This window comes from Protopterus annectens, chromosome 14.part0, assembly GCF_019279795.1.
Source record: "Protopterus annectens isolate FY-2018-M chromosome 14.part0, PAN1.0, whole genome shotgun sequence".
In the NCBI taxonomy this organism is placed as follows: domain Eukaryota; kingdom Metazoa; phylum Chordata; order Ceratodontiformes; family Protopteridae; genus Protopterus; species Protopterus annectens.
The window spans coordinates 539,306,387-539,321,953 of NC_056748.1; the positions used below are offsets into that span (position 1 = coordinate 539,306,387).

Genomic DNA, 15,567 nt, shown 5'->3' on the forward strand with positions numbered 1-15,567 from the left:
ACTTTGAAACAATAGGCAGTGAAACTATTTTACATCAAAAATATAAAAACATGGATATACTAAGCAAATACAAAACAATTAATAAAACAGACCATTATCTAAACATAATGATCACCCTTCAGGGTGACATTACAGGGAAATAATGGATCTTCTGTCCATTATTTCCATATAATGTCTACCCTGTTGAGCATTATTATTTGTTAAAGTCAAACTGATTGTAACAGCATTCAAAAAAACAAACCAAACTAGAAAACTCTGAACTAGAAACACAGTAATGCCAAGGCAAGGATCCAGACACAAAGTATTTTAAAGCTTTTCTTCTACTTTAATCAGAACAGAACTTCATAAAAAAATGTAAAATGTAGATCCACCACAAGAATTAAAAAGCACCCATAAATCATGTGATCTATACAGCCAAGAAAATGTAAAACTGATGATGTCACAAGCATGAAAAGTTCCACTGAAAATTTAAAGTGACAGTTCTAAAAAGCAAATGCAATTTGTTAAAATCTTATATAAATAAAACTAACATCCAAATAACATTAAACCATTAAAGCTTGTAAAAAGCATTTAATGTTAATAGGTGGCATTTTTAAGTTCTTGTGGTGGATCTACATTTTATATTTTCTGATAAAGTTCTGTTGTAATTAAAGTAGAACAAAAGCACTAAAAAACTTTGTGTCTAGAGCCTTGCCTTGATATTGCTGTATTTCCAGTTCAGAGTTTTCAGCTTGAAGTCAGTTCCAGGCTCATTAAATATTGCATCATGATTATGCATGTAAGCTTGATGCCTCAGTTGGTGATGTCATTGTTTACAGAGACACATCCAAGTGAGACCCTTTTACTCATATGCATCTGTTCATAAAGTACTTCAGCCTCACAGCCTTATGGAGAAAAAGTAAGACAGGCTTTATAATGCTTCTTAGTGATTATGCTTTCTCACAGACACAGTGACCAGTGAGAATAATAAAGTAAGTGAAATTTGGCACAATGGCCTTCAGATGTGAGATGCAGGGGGGACTTGTACCCAGAACAAATGCTTTGTGTATGATACCATTTTCCCCATATTCTTTATGAGCTGCAGTGTTATGTTCTAAATTTGTAAGTACCCCTACAGATATGCAGTATGAATTATTTTTGCCAAACCTTTGTAATTTGAGCTCAAGAAAGTTGAGGAGTCATGGTAGAACCCAGTAGGTCATATTAAGAAGCAATTCATTTGCTACCTAAATAGTGCACTCCTTCTGAGCAGAGATTCCTTAATTACAATGGGAAAGGAATGATTTTGCAGTCCAACATAGTGGTATGATATGAAATATTACATCCCGGGAACCCTTCTTCCCCAGACCCCTGCCCCAACAAAACACCAAAGGATACTGCTGCCATCTTTAATAACCAATTCATAGAATCCGTCCGTATCTAAAATATTTCCCTCTGACAACACCACAAGCTCTACAATAAATGGGGCTACAAACTCCTCTGAACCCTTTACAATGTCTGACTCTTCTCATACTTTCTCTCTCAAATCTGCTCCTACTAGCTACATAAAATCTCTGCTCTCAAAACTAAAACCCTGCTCTACATCTGCCGACAATATTCCCTCCTATTTCTTGCAGTTATCAGCTGACTCACTTGCTTTCCCTGTGTCTATCCTGATAAATCACTCTATCACTGAGTCAAAGGTCCCTTCCATCTAGAAAGAATTTTACACTCTACCTATACAGAAAGGAGGTAACTCCACTGGAATCACTAACTTCAGACCTATCACCATTCTATCCCCCCTCTCAAAAGTACTGGAAAAATGTATAATCTTACAAAAGTTATGCAATACCTAGACCAGGAAAACCTGCTCACACCCACACAACATGTCTATCGCCCTAAACACAGTACTACTACTGCCCTTATATCCTTCCTTAACACTATTTCTCTGGCCAGAGATAACAACAAACTTGTCTCTTGTCTATTCTTAGACCTTTCAAAAGCCTTTGACACTGTGTCTCACTCACATCTACTGTCTAAACTATCTGACCTCCACTTCTGTACCTCTGCTGTTGCCTGGGTTTCCAGCTATCTCTCTGACTGACTGCAATCCGTTAAATGGAGTTCTGTACTCTCCCCTTCTGTGTCTCTGTTAAAATGGGTGTCCCACGAGGCTCTATCCTTAGTCCATTACTTTTTAATCTCTTTACCAATTAACTTCACACTTCCTGCCCCCATCATCACTGGTACAATATGCTGATGATTCTACAGTCATCACCATTGCTGAACTCATATCTACTACCCAAGCATCCTTTAACTCAGTTAAAACCTGGCTCTCAGAAAATCAGCTCATTCTGAACCCCCTCCCCAAAAAAAAAAAAAAAAACTCCTACTTTTCTTTCCCAAAAATATCAACCACCTTAAACATACCTTCTCTATTCAGTCTCTCAATAATACTCCCATTGAAGTAGAATCAAGTACGATGCTCTTAAGTGTCATCATAGATGATCGACTTACGTTTGACTTACATGTTAGTAACTGTATTCAGAAGACTCACATAAACCTTGGCCTCCTGTATAGAAATAAAAAATTTCTCACTAACAAAGCAAAAGTTACCCTCTCTCATGTCTACCTCCTACCCAGTCTATTATATAGCTCTCAAATCCTAACAAACCTCAACTTTTTTCGCCTTTCAAAATTTGAATCAGCTTATAACAAAGTACCTAGATTTGCTGCAAACCATACATACAAATCGCATCACTGCCTCTCACTAAAATACTTAAACTAACTAGAATTGCCACACTACTTCTCCTCTCTCAGCTCCAGATTATTCAATCCATACTATACCAGCCTTCCTACTGTCTTACCTTATCTCTCCTTATCTCTCACTATTCTCCAATTAGACGTCTGTGCAGCTCAGACCAAGACCTTCTTCAGATCTATAAACCCAAAACCAAAATGGGTAGCAACCTCTATAGTTACCACCCTACCATTTCTTGGAACAGGCTTCCATTAGAAATTAGGTCCCTCAATCAACTTAAGCAATTCAAAGTAGCTACCAAGCAACATTTAAAAAGTCACTGGTCTTGTCTCTGTACTCACCCCCCTTAATCCTCTCTACTATCCTGAAAATAGTGCTCTATCTGCCTACTAGGCCACATTGCTTAGCAGACCTCTACTACTTCTTTGCAATTCCAAGCCTTCTTACCTCTCTTGTACATGGTATTTCTTTTTACCATGAACAATTACCTTCTAATACTTCTATTAAAAATATCCATTTATTATCTCTCTCCTTTAATACACAGTAATAGTAATTGCATGAGAATTTCTTTTCTTTTTCTACAATTGTTAAAATTGTATTACTAAGATTATTTAGTTACACCGCTATGTTTATTGAGCTGTAATGTAAATATTTTCTATTTCCTTAAATGGTTAATCTTATTGTAATGTTTGTGGAGCTTTTCTCCCCGGGTTTCCACTGAAAAAGGGCTATTCTAGCTCAGTCGGACAATCTCCGTCAACAAATGTAAAATAAATAAATAAATATGGGCTGTATTCTGCACATTTCTCTTCATATCCTGTTGATCTCTGAAATTTAGTGAGCAGATACTCTTTAGTTAAAATACAATATTTAATATGCATGTAAGTAAAATGCACATAAAAGAAATATTAACTTCTTTAATTAATAAAAAAAAACAGCTGGATGTTGATTCAGTATTGCTCCCTTTCATCTATAACCTACATGTTGTAATAATTTCTGTCCTGCTAGAACACAAGCCTGCTCTGTTTACAGGTTTTAAATATAAGTCAAACCATCATAACAAAAAGGATACATTTTCATACTCTCCTGATGAGAGTAAATCTAAATGTATTTACTATACTATGGTTATATTATAAGTTTGAGATCGTCCTTTAAGATCTTTGACTTCTTCTGGTTATAAATGAGAAAAATTCTTTCTCATTTAAGTCCCAGCTATAAGAAAGCTTGTGCTGGGTTCAGGGAACATCTTTTACTTTTACAGTATATTATAAACTTTGTATATGAGACATATATTAGGCTAGAAAGGAAACTTCAGAAGCAGTACCCAGACAAAGAGCATATTGCAGAATGGCTCCGGAAATTGAATCAGACAAGTCAATATTGTTTTTGTTGGATAATTAAGACAGGATATTGGATATCAACACAGGTGGAAGAGAAAATGAGTTAGATGAAAAGAACACTTTCTAGTTCTATTCAGTAGAGAGCAGCATTCCTGACACTCAGTACTAGTGGCAGGAAATGCATCAGATAGTAACTCATAAAAGCAATATAGTTTTAGTCAGTAACAGTATATACAGTAAATGTTAGGCACTATATAATGCAGTAACCCATACCTTGTAGCTGACATAACACCATAACAGTCTTACCATTCGTATAGAAAGTCAAGCTTTGCTGTAAGGCTGCAAGTTGTTTCTCCAAGGCAAGTACACGACTCATGTCAAAAGGTGCACCTAAAAGCAAAAGTTTCTGTTAGATTTACATGGAAGATGAGATTATCAAGCCTATTGCCATAGTCAGTGCCTTACAGAAAAGACAAACACCATCACCTTTACTGACATATTTTATAAGGTCACCTATTTTAAAGTCAGTTAAAGTAAATGCTACAAATGGACTGAAAACTTTAAATCAGCTCAAGAAGATTGAGAGTGAAGTAAGAACGTTTGCAGGGAGCTCTCAGTGACTGAACCTCTGTGATCCCAAACACTATATAATTTTGTTTTCAACAGAAGCATTTACATGTTCATCATTTATGGAATCTGTTGCTATCTATAACAATATACTCACAGATAGTAGAGGAATTTGTAATTCACTTTTACCATCCCTTATGAGTTCTTATGGCTGACAGGATTTTTGCATTTCTAGTGGTACAGTGGAGAATATAATGTTATATCACAATTTGAATGATTTTGTTATTGAAAAGCTATGACAAGAGGGGGAAACATGAATAAAAGGATTACAGAGGACTTATTAATTACATCCTACAATATGGAATACAATACGGTGTTCACTAAACTGGAGACTCATGGGAGTTACATCAGAAGTGGAATATTAAGAAATAAGAGAGAGACTGAGAACAACAGGTGAGTCACACTGCCTATCCTGTTTATAAGGCAATAACATCATTCAGCCAGTAACAGGATAGTGCAGGTCAAGAAATGGAGATACTGGCACGAAAGAACAGATCCAAAATGATGTCAAACAATAAGGAACCTCTGGACACACTGGATGAATTTGAATCATATGATACACATGCTGATTTTTTTTTAGAAAACATACCACTGAAGAGGTGAGTTTTTCTTTGTAATTCATTATGTGATGTAACTTTGTATTGTGGAACTTTTCTCCCCGGGCCTCCACTGAAAACGAGCTCTTGAGCCCAGTGGACCTCCCCGGTCACCAAACTGGAATAAATAAAATAAATAAATAAATTGGCACAAAAGGGGGATCGTCAGCTGAATTATCAGGCAGGCTACTAAAACATACGAAAATCAAACAAAAAAGTCCCTGGAAAAATAATTGATTGGAATAAGGGGGATTAGCCCAGCCAATATGAATGACATTAGAATAAGTGTACAGGACAATTTTGGGGCAGATTATTTTAATACAAGTAAGGAAGGAAATGAATAGAGTTTTATCTACAATTTTAGTAATGTGTATTTAATAGACATTCATACAATACTTTTCAAAAAAGGTTTTACATTTTTACCAGGTCAAAGGGCTAGTATTAGCAATGGTTTAAAGGAATTATAATTATTTATAAAAAGTTGAATTGTGCATGTTTGTTTACTGGGGAAAAATCATTCCCCCAAATATGTACAGATGTATTATATACAACCTTCCTTTAAACCCTGAAGTGATAATGTTTGAGAAACACATGGAATCTGAGCTACAAGCATTATTGGAAAACAAAAAGAAGAAAATATAGTATAATTTAAAGAAGGAAGAATGGGAGGCTTTAAAGGAATTATTCACAAACAGATATTAGAATTAAAAAAAACATAAGGGAGCTGTAATTATGGATTCTATGATTTATAGTTCAAAAATATTTTATGCACATGCAAAATAGTTTCTAAGAACAAGGTGTTTTTAGCATATAGAAAAATAGATTATATAATATATGATTTTTCATTAATTAACATCCAACTGGAACTACTTTTAACTTTTTAACAGTCCACAAACCAATAGTGCCTTATATTTTTGGCATACCAAAAGTTCATAAAGATTTACAACACCCCCTCTAAGACCAATTATTTCCGCTAATGGTGGGAAGACACCATCTTTAGCACTTTACATGAATAGTAAACTAAAAGGGATATTAAGTACATTTCCACAGGTTTTAAGAGATGTGTTGCATTTATTAAACCTTTTGTGATCCATGTAGGAGGTAAGTAACTTGGTGTTGTAATGGTAGATATTAAGAACCTGTTTTCAGTTATTCCACAAGACACGTATATCGTGGTTTAGAGAAATGCTATTGGATACAATGCATGTCACCCTAAAGGAAACAAGTATGTATTTCATGGAGAAAATTCTAGCTAATAACTATTTCATGTCTGAAGATGAATATTTCAAGCAGAAATCAGGTCTGCCACTCAAAGCTACTATAACAATTACATTTGCAAATTTAATCTGTACAGATGGGAGTGTGAGTGAAAGTCCAGTTCAGGATATAAAGAATATATTTATATTAAAGAGGGAGACAGTCCCACATTGAATGGTTTTTTGTACATATTTGGAGAACATTACTTTCTTTTTAAGTTTTATTCACAAAGTGTCAGATACAGGCAAAAACATTTTAGATATTTCTATATACAAAGATTTGTAAACAAACAAATGTGCATCAAAAATCTATAGAATACACATGTTTTAAAATTCTTATGTCCATTACTGAAGTGAACATACACTTAGAAAATAAAACATGATATATTAAAATATTAATTTATTTGACTTTCATGTTTAACATCAGATGACAAGCTATATGACAATAGGTAAAACTGTTTAGTGAGATGCTCAACAGGTAATACCAGGTAGAATTGACTGAAAAAAAAAAACAAATAAAGTAGAGAAGAAAACAAGTGATTGCTTTGCAGGAATTAAAAGGAATGGTTGAAAATTATCTCCCAAGATCAGGGGATACTTGTGATATCAGGAATGCTATACACAATCACCCTAATTTGTTTCAGCTCAAGGAGGGGTTATTGGATAATGTAGAGCATACACCACATTTTATTTTTAAGAATAGTTAAAAGATGAAGGGTATACTGAAACATAATAATAATGATATGGCTCGGTGTTAGATTTGTCTAATTCTTCCACCTGTAGCTGGATTTTTGCTCCTTTCTGTTTTCAAATTCCACACCTTTTCTCCCCATGACTTCAGTAGCAATTTAAATTGGAGAACATCTTGGCCAATTATTACATGTTTTAAAATGGGCACTAATGTTTTCCTTGAAGAGTTTGTAGAGTATATGGGATTGTTCCCATATATACATATATATTTTTTTCAATTTCTATTTACTCTTAAAAATTAACCAACAGAAATATATCTTATTTGGGAGCATGGCTAAGATGGCAAGCAGCTTGCAGCACAAAAATCTTGCTCTGTCTTTAAGTTATTCTGATAGGAATTTGGATAGGGATCCTGTCTATTCCCTCCCTCTTCCTCTTGAGAGTTTACTTATTCCTCCTCTGTGCTGCTGCGCCATCTTTAAATACTAAAAACCTCTGCCTGACTACACCGTGCTTCTCTCTGTCCCATGGGCATCCCTCAGTAGTGTGCACAACTTCCCTTAACCCCATTCAAAAGTCCAACAAAAACAAAAACAAAAAAAAAACTGAAGTAACTGCCTGCATACAAGAACACAGAGAGCAGAACCCTGTACAAACCAATAAAAGCTTCTGCAAGTCCTACTTTTATCAAACAGACTGTGAGCAGTGTAGGTCTATTATAATCTTGTCTCTTTGTTAAGTCTACTATATACAGTTTCCAAAGCTTTGCATTTATTTTATATTCTTATATTTTATTTATCTTATATATTCAATTTATTTTATATTCTTATATTTTATTCTCCCGTTTTATTGTAACAAATATATACAGCTTCCCATAGCTTTGCATTTATTTTATATTTTACATCTTGATGCTCTACTGAATCTGCTTTGAGTTCACATAGATAAACAGATGCCTTTAGGTACTGACCTGGGCTAGCTGGTTGGTTGTTTTTTTCTCTTCTCACAGATTTCTCCATGTCCTGGTTCATAGCCTCCCCCCTTCTCTTGTTCTCCTAACATCATTTTATTGAAAGTTTCCTAGCCCTGTCAAACCTGTTTTCTCACAGCTTTCTCCAAGCCCTGGCTGTTAGCCCCCCCCCCTTCTCTCAGTCTCCTAACATAATCTTATTGTAAGCATCCCAGCCCTGTCAAGCCTGTCTATTCCCTCCTTCTTCCTCTTGAGAATTTACATATTCCTCCCTTGAGCTGCGGTGCCATCTTTAAATGCTAAAAAACTCTGCCTGACCACACTGTGTTTCTCTCTGCCCCACTGATGTCCCTCAGTAGTGTGCACAGCTGTAAGTACTATTTGTGATGTAGAAGATTCAATGGCATCTGTTTCTGTTTAATTTATTTTAAGAGGCTCTGCACTGGTGTGTTAGTACTTCTGTTATGCAACTTGTTTAAGTGTATAAGCCCACCTGTACAATTTCTGTGCTGTCTCGGTAATTTCCTAATTAGAGTGCAGTTGTAGGTTTACTTACTTTAAGGAGGCAATCACCTTTTACTGTTAAACTTGCTGCATTTTACAGTTGACAATTTGAAACACACTGTTTCAGCTTGACTTAGCCTGATTTTATTAAATAGCTCACTAGAACACATTGCTCTTACTGCTTTTATATTGGTACTAAGTGCTCTCATCGGTGTTCGTCCGCTGTGCTGTTTCAACCTGTGTTAGTTAGATTTTACTACTACTTAGCTTATGTGAGTGCCTATTCTGTTACTGTATTGTGTAGAAACTGAGCAATTTTACTGTAATTTTATGTCCTACCACCATGTTGCTCATTTCTGTTGGCATGCATTACTAAGTAGCAACAAATAGCTAGAAAAGTTTACTGGCAATGAATTACTCTGCATTCTGTGAAATTAAGGTGGCAATAGATTGAATTTCATATTACTGAACAGGGGGACTTTCTTATTAATTATCACTGATTGTTCCTTAACTAATGTATTTGATTAAGTACTACTTAGCAAAACTACTTAAACTGTGGTATTTTTTGTCTGTCTCTTATTACCACTTTTTTACTTCACCTATCCCCTTTTCTGGCTTCATATTAACATATATTTCTTTCCTTACAGTCCCTCAACCACATTCAAAAGTCCAACAAAAACAAACAATAAAAAATGAAGCAGCTGCCTGCATTCAAGAACATGGAGAGTGAAACCCTGTACAAACCAATAAAAGATACTGCAAGTCCTACTTTTATCAATAGACTGTGAGCAGTGTAGGTCTATTATAATCTTCTCTCTGTGTTACACCTACTGATTCTTCTGCCATGCACAATACTGGACCCCTCTTCCAATCTTCCTCCCATTTATTGCAACAAATATATACAGTTTCCAAAGCTTTGCCTTTATTTTATATTCTTATATTCTTATATTTTATCTTATACATTACATTTATTTTATATTCTTATATTTTATTCTCACATTTATTGTAACAAATATGTACAGCTTCCAAAACGTTTGCATTTATTTTATATTCTACTTCCCTTATGCTCTACTGAATCAGATTTTGAGTTCACATAGATACACAGACACCTTTAGGTACTGACCTGGGCTAGCTGGTTGAGTGTTTTTTCTCTTCTCACAGCTTTCTCCAAGTTCTGGCTCTTAGCCCCCCCCCTTCTCTTAGTCTTCTAACATAATCTTATTGTAAGCTTCTCAGCCCTGTCAATCATAGGATCATAGGAAGTTACTAGGCTATAGGCCCTGCAGCCCTTATAAGCCTAGCCAAGAGTTTAGCCCATGCATAGACAAATCAGCACCCAATGCCCTTGCCCAGTATGGACACGGGTGGAATCCCAGGGATGTATTTTCTATTTTCCATCCAGTTATCCAGATTGTGCTTAAAAAGGGGTAAAGAGGTACTCTGCTTGACGTGGAGAGGGAGTCTATTCCATAGATGGAGGAGTCCCTGAGACACAAATCTGTCCTGCCAGCAAGTCCTATTGATGTCATAGACCAGTTTTTAAGGCCGCGTGTGTGGGTTACTCGAGTGGAGCTTGACTTGCGGATATGCAGCAGTCCCATCAATGTGGGGTCTGAGATCACATTGTATGCCAGACAGAGGTCACCTTTCAGTAGTCTGTATGAAACAGAGTATAGGGATAGGGCTTTTAGCCTATCTGAGTATGTTAGATTTCTGAGACCCTGGATTCTCCTGGTGAGGCACCTCGGTGATCTCGCCAGCTGCTGTATGTGCTTTGCGAGGTACATGCTGAATGGAGCAATGTACTCAATAATGGGCCTTATAAGTGAAGAATACAGGGATGTTATGACCTCCTTGTTCCTGGATGAGATACCCTTACTTATGAGGTGGGCCATGTAGAAAGCTTTCTGTACAATGGAACCAACATGGTGGTCAAAAGTCAGGCTGCTATCAATCTGGGTGCCCAAATCCTTCATGAATGACTGTGATCTTAGAACATTGTTATTAATGTTATAATTTATGGGGACATCTTTCTCCCCAAAGGGGATGATGATGCATTTTTTGTATTCAGCTTGAGGCAATGTATCTGGCTCCAGTCATTTGTTTGGGTGAGACCTTCTTGGAGGATGTACACGTTACTAGGGGAATTAATGACAGCTCCCAACTTGCAGTCATCTGCAAACTTGGTCAGCCATAGCCCACTGGTTTTGGCCTGTACCTCAAAAAGTATATCCCAAATAACAGATACCCCAAGACCAAACCCTGGGGTATGCCACTCGATACAGGTCTACTGCTTGAGGTGGCTTCCCCTATTTCGAGTAGGTGAGTTCTGTCAGTGAGCTAGTTGGCTACCCATCTGGTAACATACGGATTGATGCCTAGTTGAGAGAGTTTATCTATTATGCCCGAGTGGGGGCAGAATACTCTTGTGAGTTTACTTATTCCTCCCCTGAGCTGCAGTACCATCTTTAAATACTAAAAACCTCTGCCTGACCACACCATGTTTCCCTCTGTCCCACGGGTGTCCCTCAGTAGTGTGCACAACTGTAAGTACCATTTGTCATGTAGAAAATTCAATGGCATCTGTTTCTCTTTAATTTATTTTAAGAGGCTCTGCACTGGTGTGTTAGTACTTCTGTTATGCAACTTGCTTGAGTGTATAACCCCACCTGTACAATTTCTGTGCTGTCTCGGTCATTTCCTAATTAGAGTGCAGTTGTAGGTTTACTTACCTTAAGGAGACAATCACCTTTTACTGATAAGCTTGCTGCATTTTACTGTTTACAATTTGGAAATGCATTGTTTCAGCTTGACTTAATCTGATTTTTTTCTACAGCTTACTAGAACACATTGCTCTTACTGCTTTTTAAATTGTTTAAGGCTACAACTTCAACTGTAAAATACCTATGCTGTCTTGGTCATTGCCTATTTAGTTTGCAGCTGTAGGTTTAATTACTTTAAGGGAGTAATGACATTTTACTGTTAAACTTGCTGCATTTTACTGTTTACAATTTGGAAACATACTGTTTCAGTGGATGTACTTCATAACATTTAAATTTCACAATGCTGAATTTCATAGCATTGAGACCATAACATCGAAAATGCAAAACACTGAAAAACCCAAAACATTGAAAACTCAGAACATTGAAAATGTGCTTCATAACATTGAAAACTACATTGCACAAGTAAATGAAATCCCTTCCACCTACAACACCACTTAAGTAACAAACACACTTTCTACAACATTTCTGCAGGGGGGGCAAGCCCCACCTGCACCCCCCCATGTGGGGGGCTCTGCCCCCACCGCCCCTGTAAATTAAATATACCAACTCCAAGATCACACTAGAATGAAAAAATGTTAATTTCCTAACCTTAGTGTATGGTGGTTAGTAAATTAAATATTCTTCCACTGTAGTGCGATCTTGGAGTAGGTATATTTAATTTACAGGGGCTATGGGGAGCAGAGCCCCCACAAGAGTAGTTCAGGAGGGCTTTCCCCCTTGCAGAAGCATAGTAGAAATTGTGTTTGTTAGTTAAGTGGTGTTATAGGTAGAGAGGATGTTATTTACATATGCATTGCAGTTTTCAATGTTATGATGCTCACTTTCAGTGTTATGAGTTTTCATTGTTTTGGGTTTTCAGTGTTTTGGGATTTAAAACAAAACACTGAAAACCCAAAACAATGAAAATGGGATTTAACCCACGGTGGTGGTGCTGCAGTAGTGTTGTCGCCTCACAGTAAGACGCTGTCCGGTTCGATTCTCAGCTAGAGCGTCTTCTGCATGGAGACATGCATAAATGGGCGTACATTCGTTAAAGGTTGTGCGTCAGGCCTGGTAAGCCGGTACATAAAAATCAACTGCCAATCATTAGCGGACCAGAGTTCCGCTGTGGCGACCCCTAACCAGGAAATGCTGAAAGATACAAACAAGCAAGTGTTTTGGGATTTAGATGCTTTGGTCCCAATGTTATGAAATTCAACATTATGAAATTCTGATGTTATGAAGTAGACCCGTTTCAGCTTGAGTTAGTCTGATTTTGTTAAATAGCTTACTAGAAGACATTGCTGTTACTGCTTTTATATTAGTACTGAGTGCTGTCATTGGTGTTCGGCCGCTGTGCTGTTTTGACCTGTGTTAGATAGATTTTACTACTTAGGTTATTTGAGTGCCTATTCTGTTACTGTATTGTGTGGAAACTGAGTGATTTCACTGCAGTTTTATGTCCTACCACCATGTTGCTCATTTCTATTGGCATGCATTACTAAGTAGCAATAAATAGCTGGAAAAGTTTACTGGCAATGAATTACTCTGCATTCTGTGAAACTGAGGTGGCAATAGACTGCATGTCATATTACTGACCAGGATGACTTTCTTATTAATTATCACTGCTTGTTCCTTAACTAATTTATTTGATTAAGTACTGCTTAGCTAAACTACTTAAATTGTGGTATTTTCTTGTCTGTCTCTTATTCCCAATTTTTTAGTTCACCTACCCCTTTTCTGGCTTTATATTAAGATCTCTCTCTTTCTTTACAGTCCCTTAACCACATTCAAAAGTCCAACAAAAGCAAGCAAAAAAAAACTGAAGCAACTGTCTGCATACAAGAACATGGAGAGTGGAATCCCCTACAAACCAGTAAAAGCTACTGAAAGTCCTAGTTTTATCAACAGACTGTGAGCAATTTAGGTCTATTATAATCTTCTCTCTGTGTTATGCCTACTGATTTTTCTACTGTGCACACTACTGGACCCCTCCCCTCACTTTTCCTCCCATTTATTGTAACAAATATATACAGTTTCCAAAGCTTTGCATTTGTTTATATTCTTATATTGTATTTATCTTATATATACATTTATTTCATATTCTTATATTTTATTCTCCCATTTATTGCAACAAATATATAAAGCTTCCCCAAGCTTTGCATTTATTTTATATTCTACTTCCCTGATACACAACTGAATCTGCTTTGAGTTCACATAGATAAACAGACACCTTTAGGTACTGACTTGGGCTAGTTGGTTAGTTGTTTTCTCTCCTCTCACAGCTTTTTCCAAGCCCTGGTTCATAGCCTCTCCCTTCTCTTGTTCTCCTAACATAATTCCTAGTCTTGTCAAACCTGTTTTCTCACAGCTTTCTCCAAGCTCTGGCTCTTAGCCCCCCTTCTCTCAGTCTCCTAACATAATCTTATCATAAGCGTCCCAGCCCTGTCACGTCTGTCTATTACGTCCTAGGTGGGATCTATCAGTGAGCCAGTTGGCTACCCATCTGGTAACAAATGGACTGATGCCTAGTTGAGAGAGTTTATCTATTATGCCAGAGGGGGGCATAATACTCTTGAGAGTTTACTTATTCCTCCCATGAGCTGCAGCACCATTTTTAAATACTAAAAACATCTGCTTGACTACACTCTGTTTTTCTCTGTCCCATGGGCATCACTCAGTAGTGTGCACAACTGTAAGTATCATTTTGTGATGTAGAAGATTCAGTAGCATCTCTTTGTTTAATTTCTGACATGCTCTCTATCGCAGACTTTGTACACTAACAATCCTTTGAGGTTTGTAATATTCCAGTGTTTTCAACACATGTACTCTCATGGGTTTTAAATAGTTTCTGCGACTTACTACTGTTATTCTTCCTACCTTTTCTTGCTGGCTCATGGAGATAGTGTTTTTTTTTCACCTTCAAGTGAAATCAGGTGCCACACACTCCATTCACCCTCCGGTTTGTTACGGGCTCACTCTGCTCCCCTACTCTACCCCCATTCCCACCCACCCCTATTTTATTACATTTATACTTCCGTTAATTCCATCCTCTCTCCACCTTGACCATTACCATACCTCATATAATTATCAACCTGTTCCTCTCTCCTGACACATCCTCTCCTGTAACACAACACTTTCCACCACCTCTTCTAGCATATACAACCAACTTCAGCACCTAAAATCCAATATGAGTCACTTACTAAGACACTTTTTTATCTCACTTGTCCTTACTATTTTACTACTCTTATTATACCTCTTTACCACTATACTCTACAGATGACATACATCCCCTCCAACATCCACAACAGTAACTACAGATTTACAACATAATTTAAATAATTACTCCAATATCTCACTGTCCCTATTAGTTAGCAATATCCTATATCTAGCCAAGCCACAAATTTCCCCCAGAAATACTAAACTGAAATTAACACAACACTACCCACATATACCTTTGCTAAAATCACTCCAACCACAGACACCATTACATCTTCTCCTATCATTAAATAAGTGTGGAGATGTCCACCCCAATCCTGGTCCAAATAATTTGCCAAAAACACTCATTCCTCTAAAATCAATGATTTATATTTTGTAACAATTAATGCACAGAGCTTCTGCATCAAAATTACTGAATTCCAGTCCTGGCTTTGTTACCATTCACCAGACATGGTAGCAATAACTGGCACCTGGCTTAAAACACATATATCTGACACAAAAATCCTTCCACCAGTTTACAACATTCTTTGCAATGGCAGACCCCATAAAAAAAGGTGGCGGTGTAACCTTAATGTATCAAGACTCCTTAATAATAAATATTTATCTGAAACCTGCCCCCACTTTCAATAGTATGGAAATCCTAATAAAATTCCTTTGTATAAACCCTAACAAACAACTTTGTATTGCTACTATCTACATTCCCCCAGGTCAAAACATCCCTCGTTTGGAAGACTTCCTATGTTGGATTAACCAAAATATCTCCCAAGAAGCTATTTTTCTAGGAGACGCTAACAATAATTGGCAAAATTTAACCTCCAAAGCTCCTGCTACCAGCATTAACCTCCATAGTTTCACACAACTTATCA

General features: G+C 36.8%; 1 protein-coding gene across 1 annotated transcript in view; it reads right to left on the reverse strand.

Annotated features, from left to right (window-relative positions):
- LOC122789087 (pulmonary surfactant-associated protein D-like) overlaps positions 1 to 15,567 on the reverse strand; it is a 226,766-nt gene that overhangs the window by 128,514 nt on the left and 82,685 nt on the right. The window contains exon 3 of the mRNA XM_044056288.1: positions 4,387 to 4,470. Coding sequence (XP_043912223.1) covers positions 4,387 to 4,470 — 84 coding nt within the window. The remainder of the gene's footprint in view (positions 1 to 4,386; positions 4,471 to 15,567) is intronic.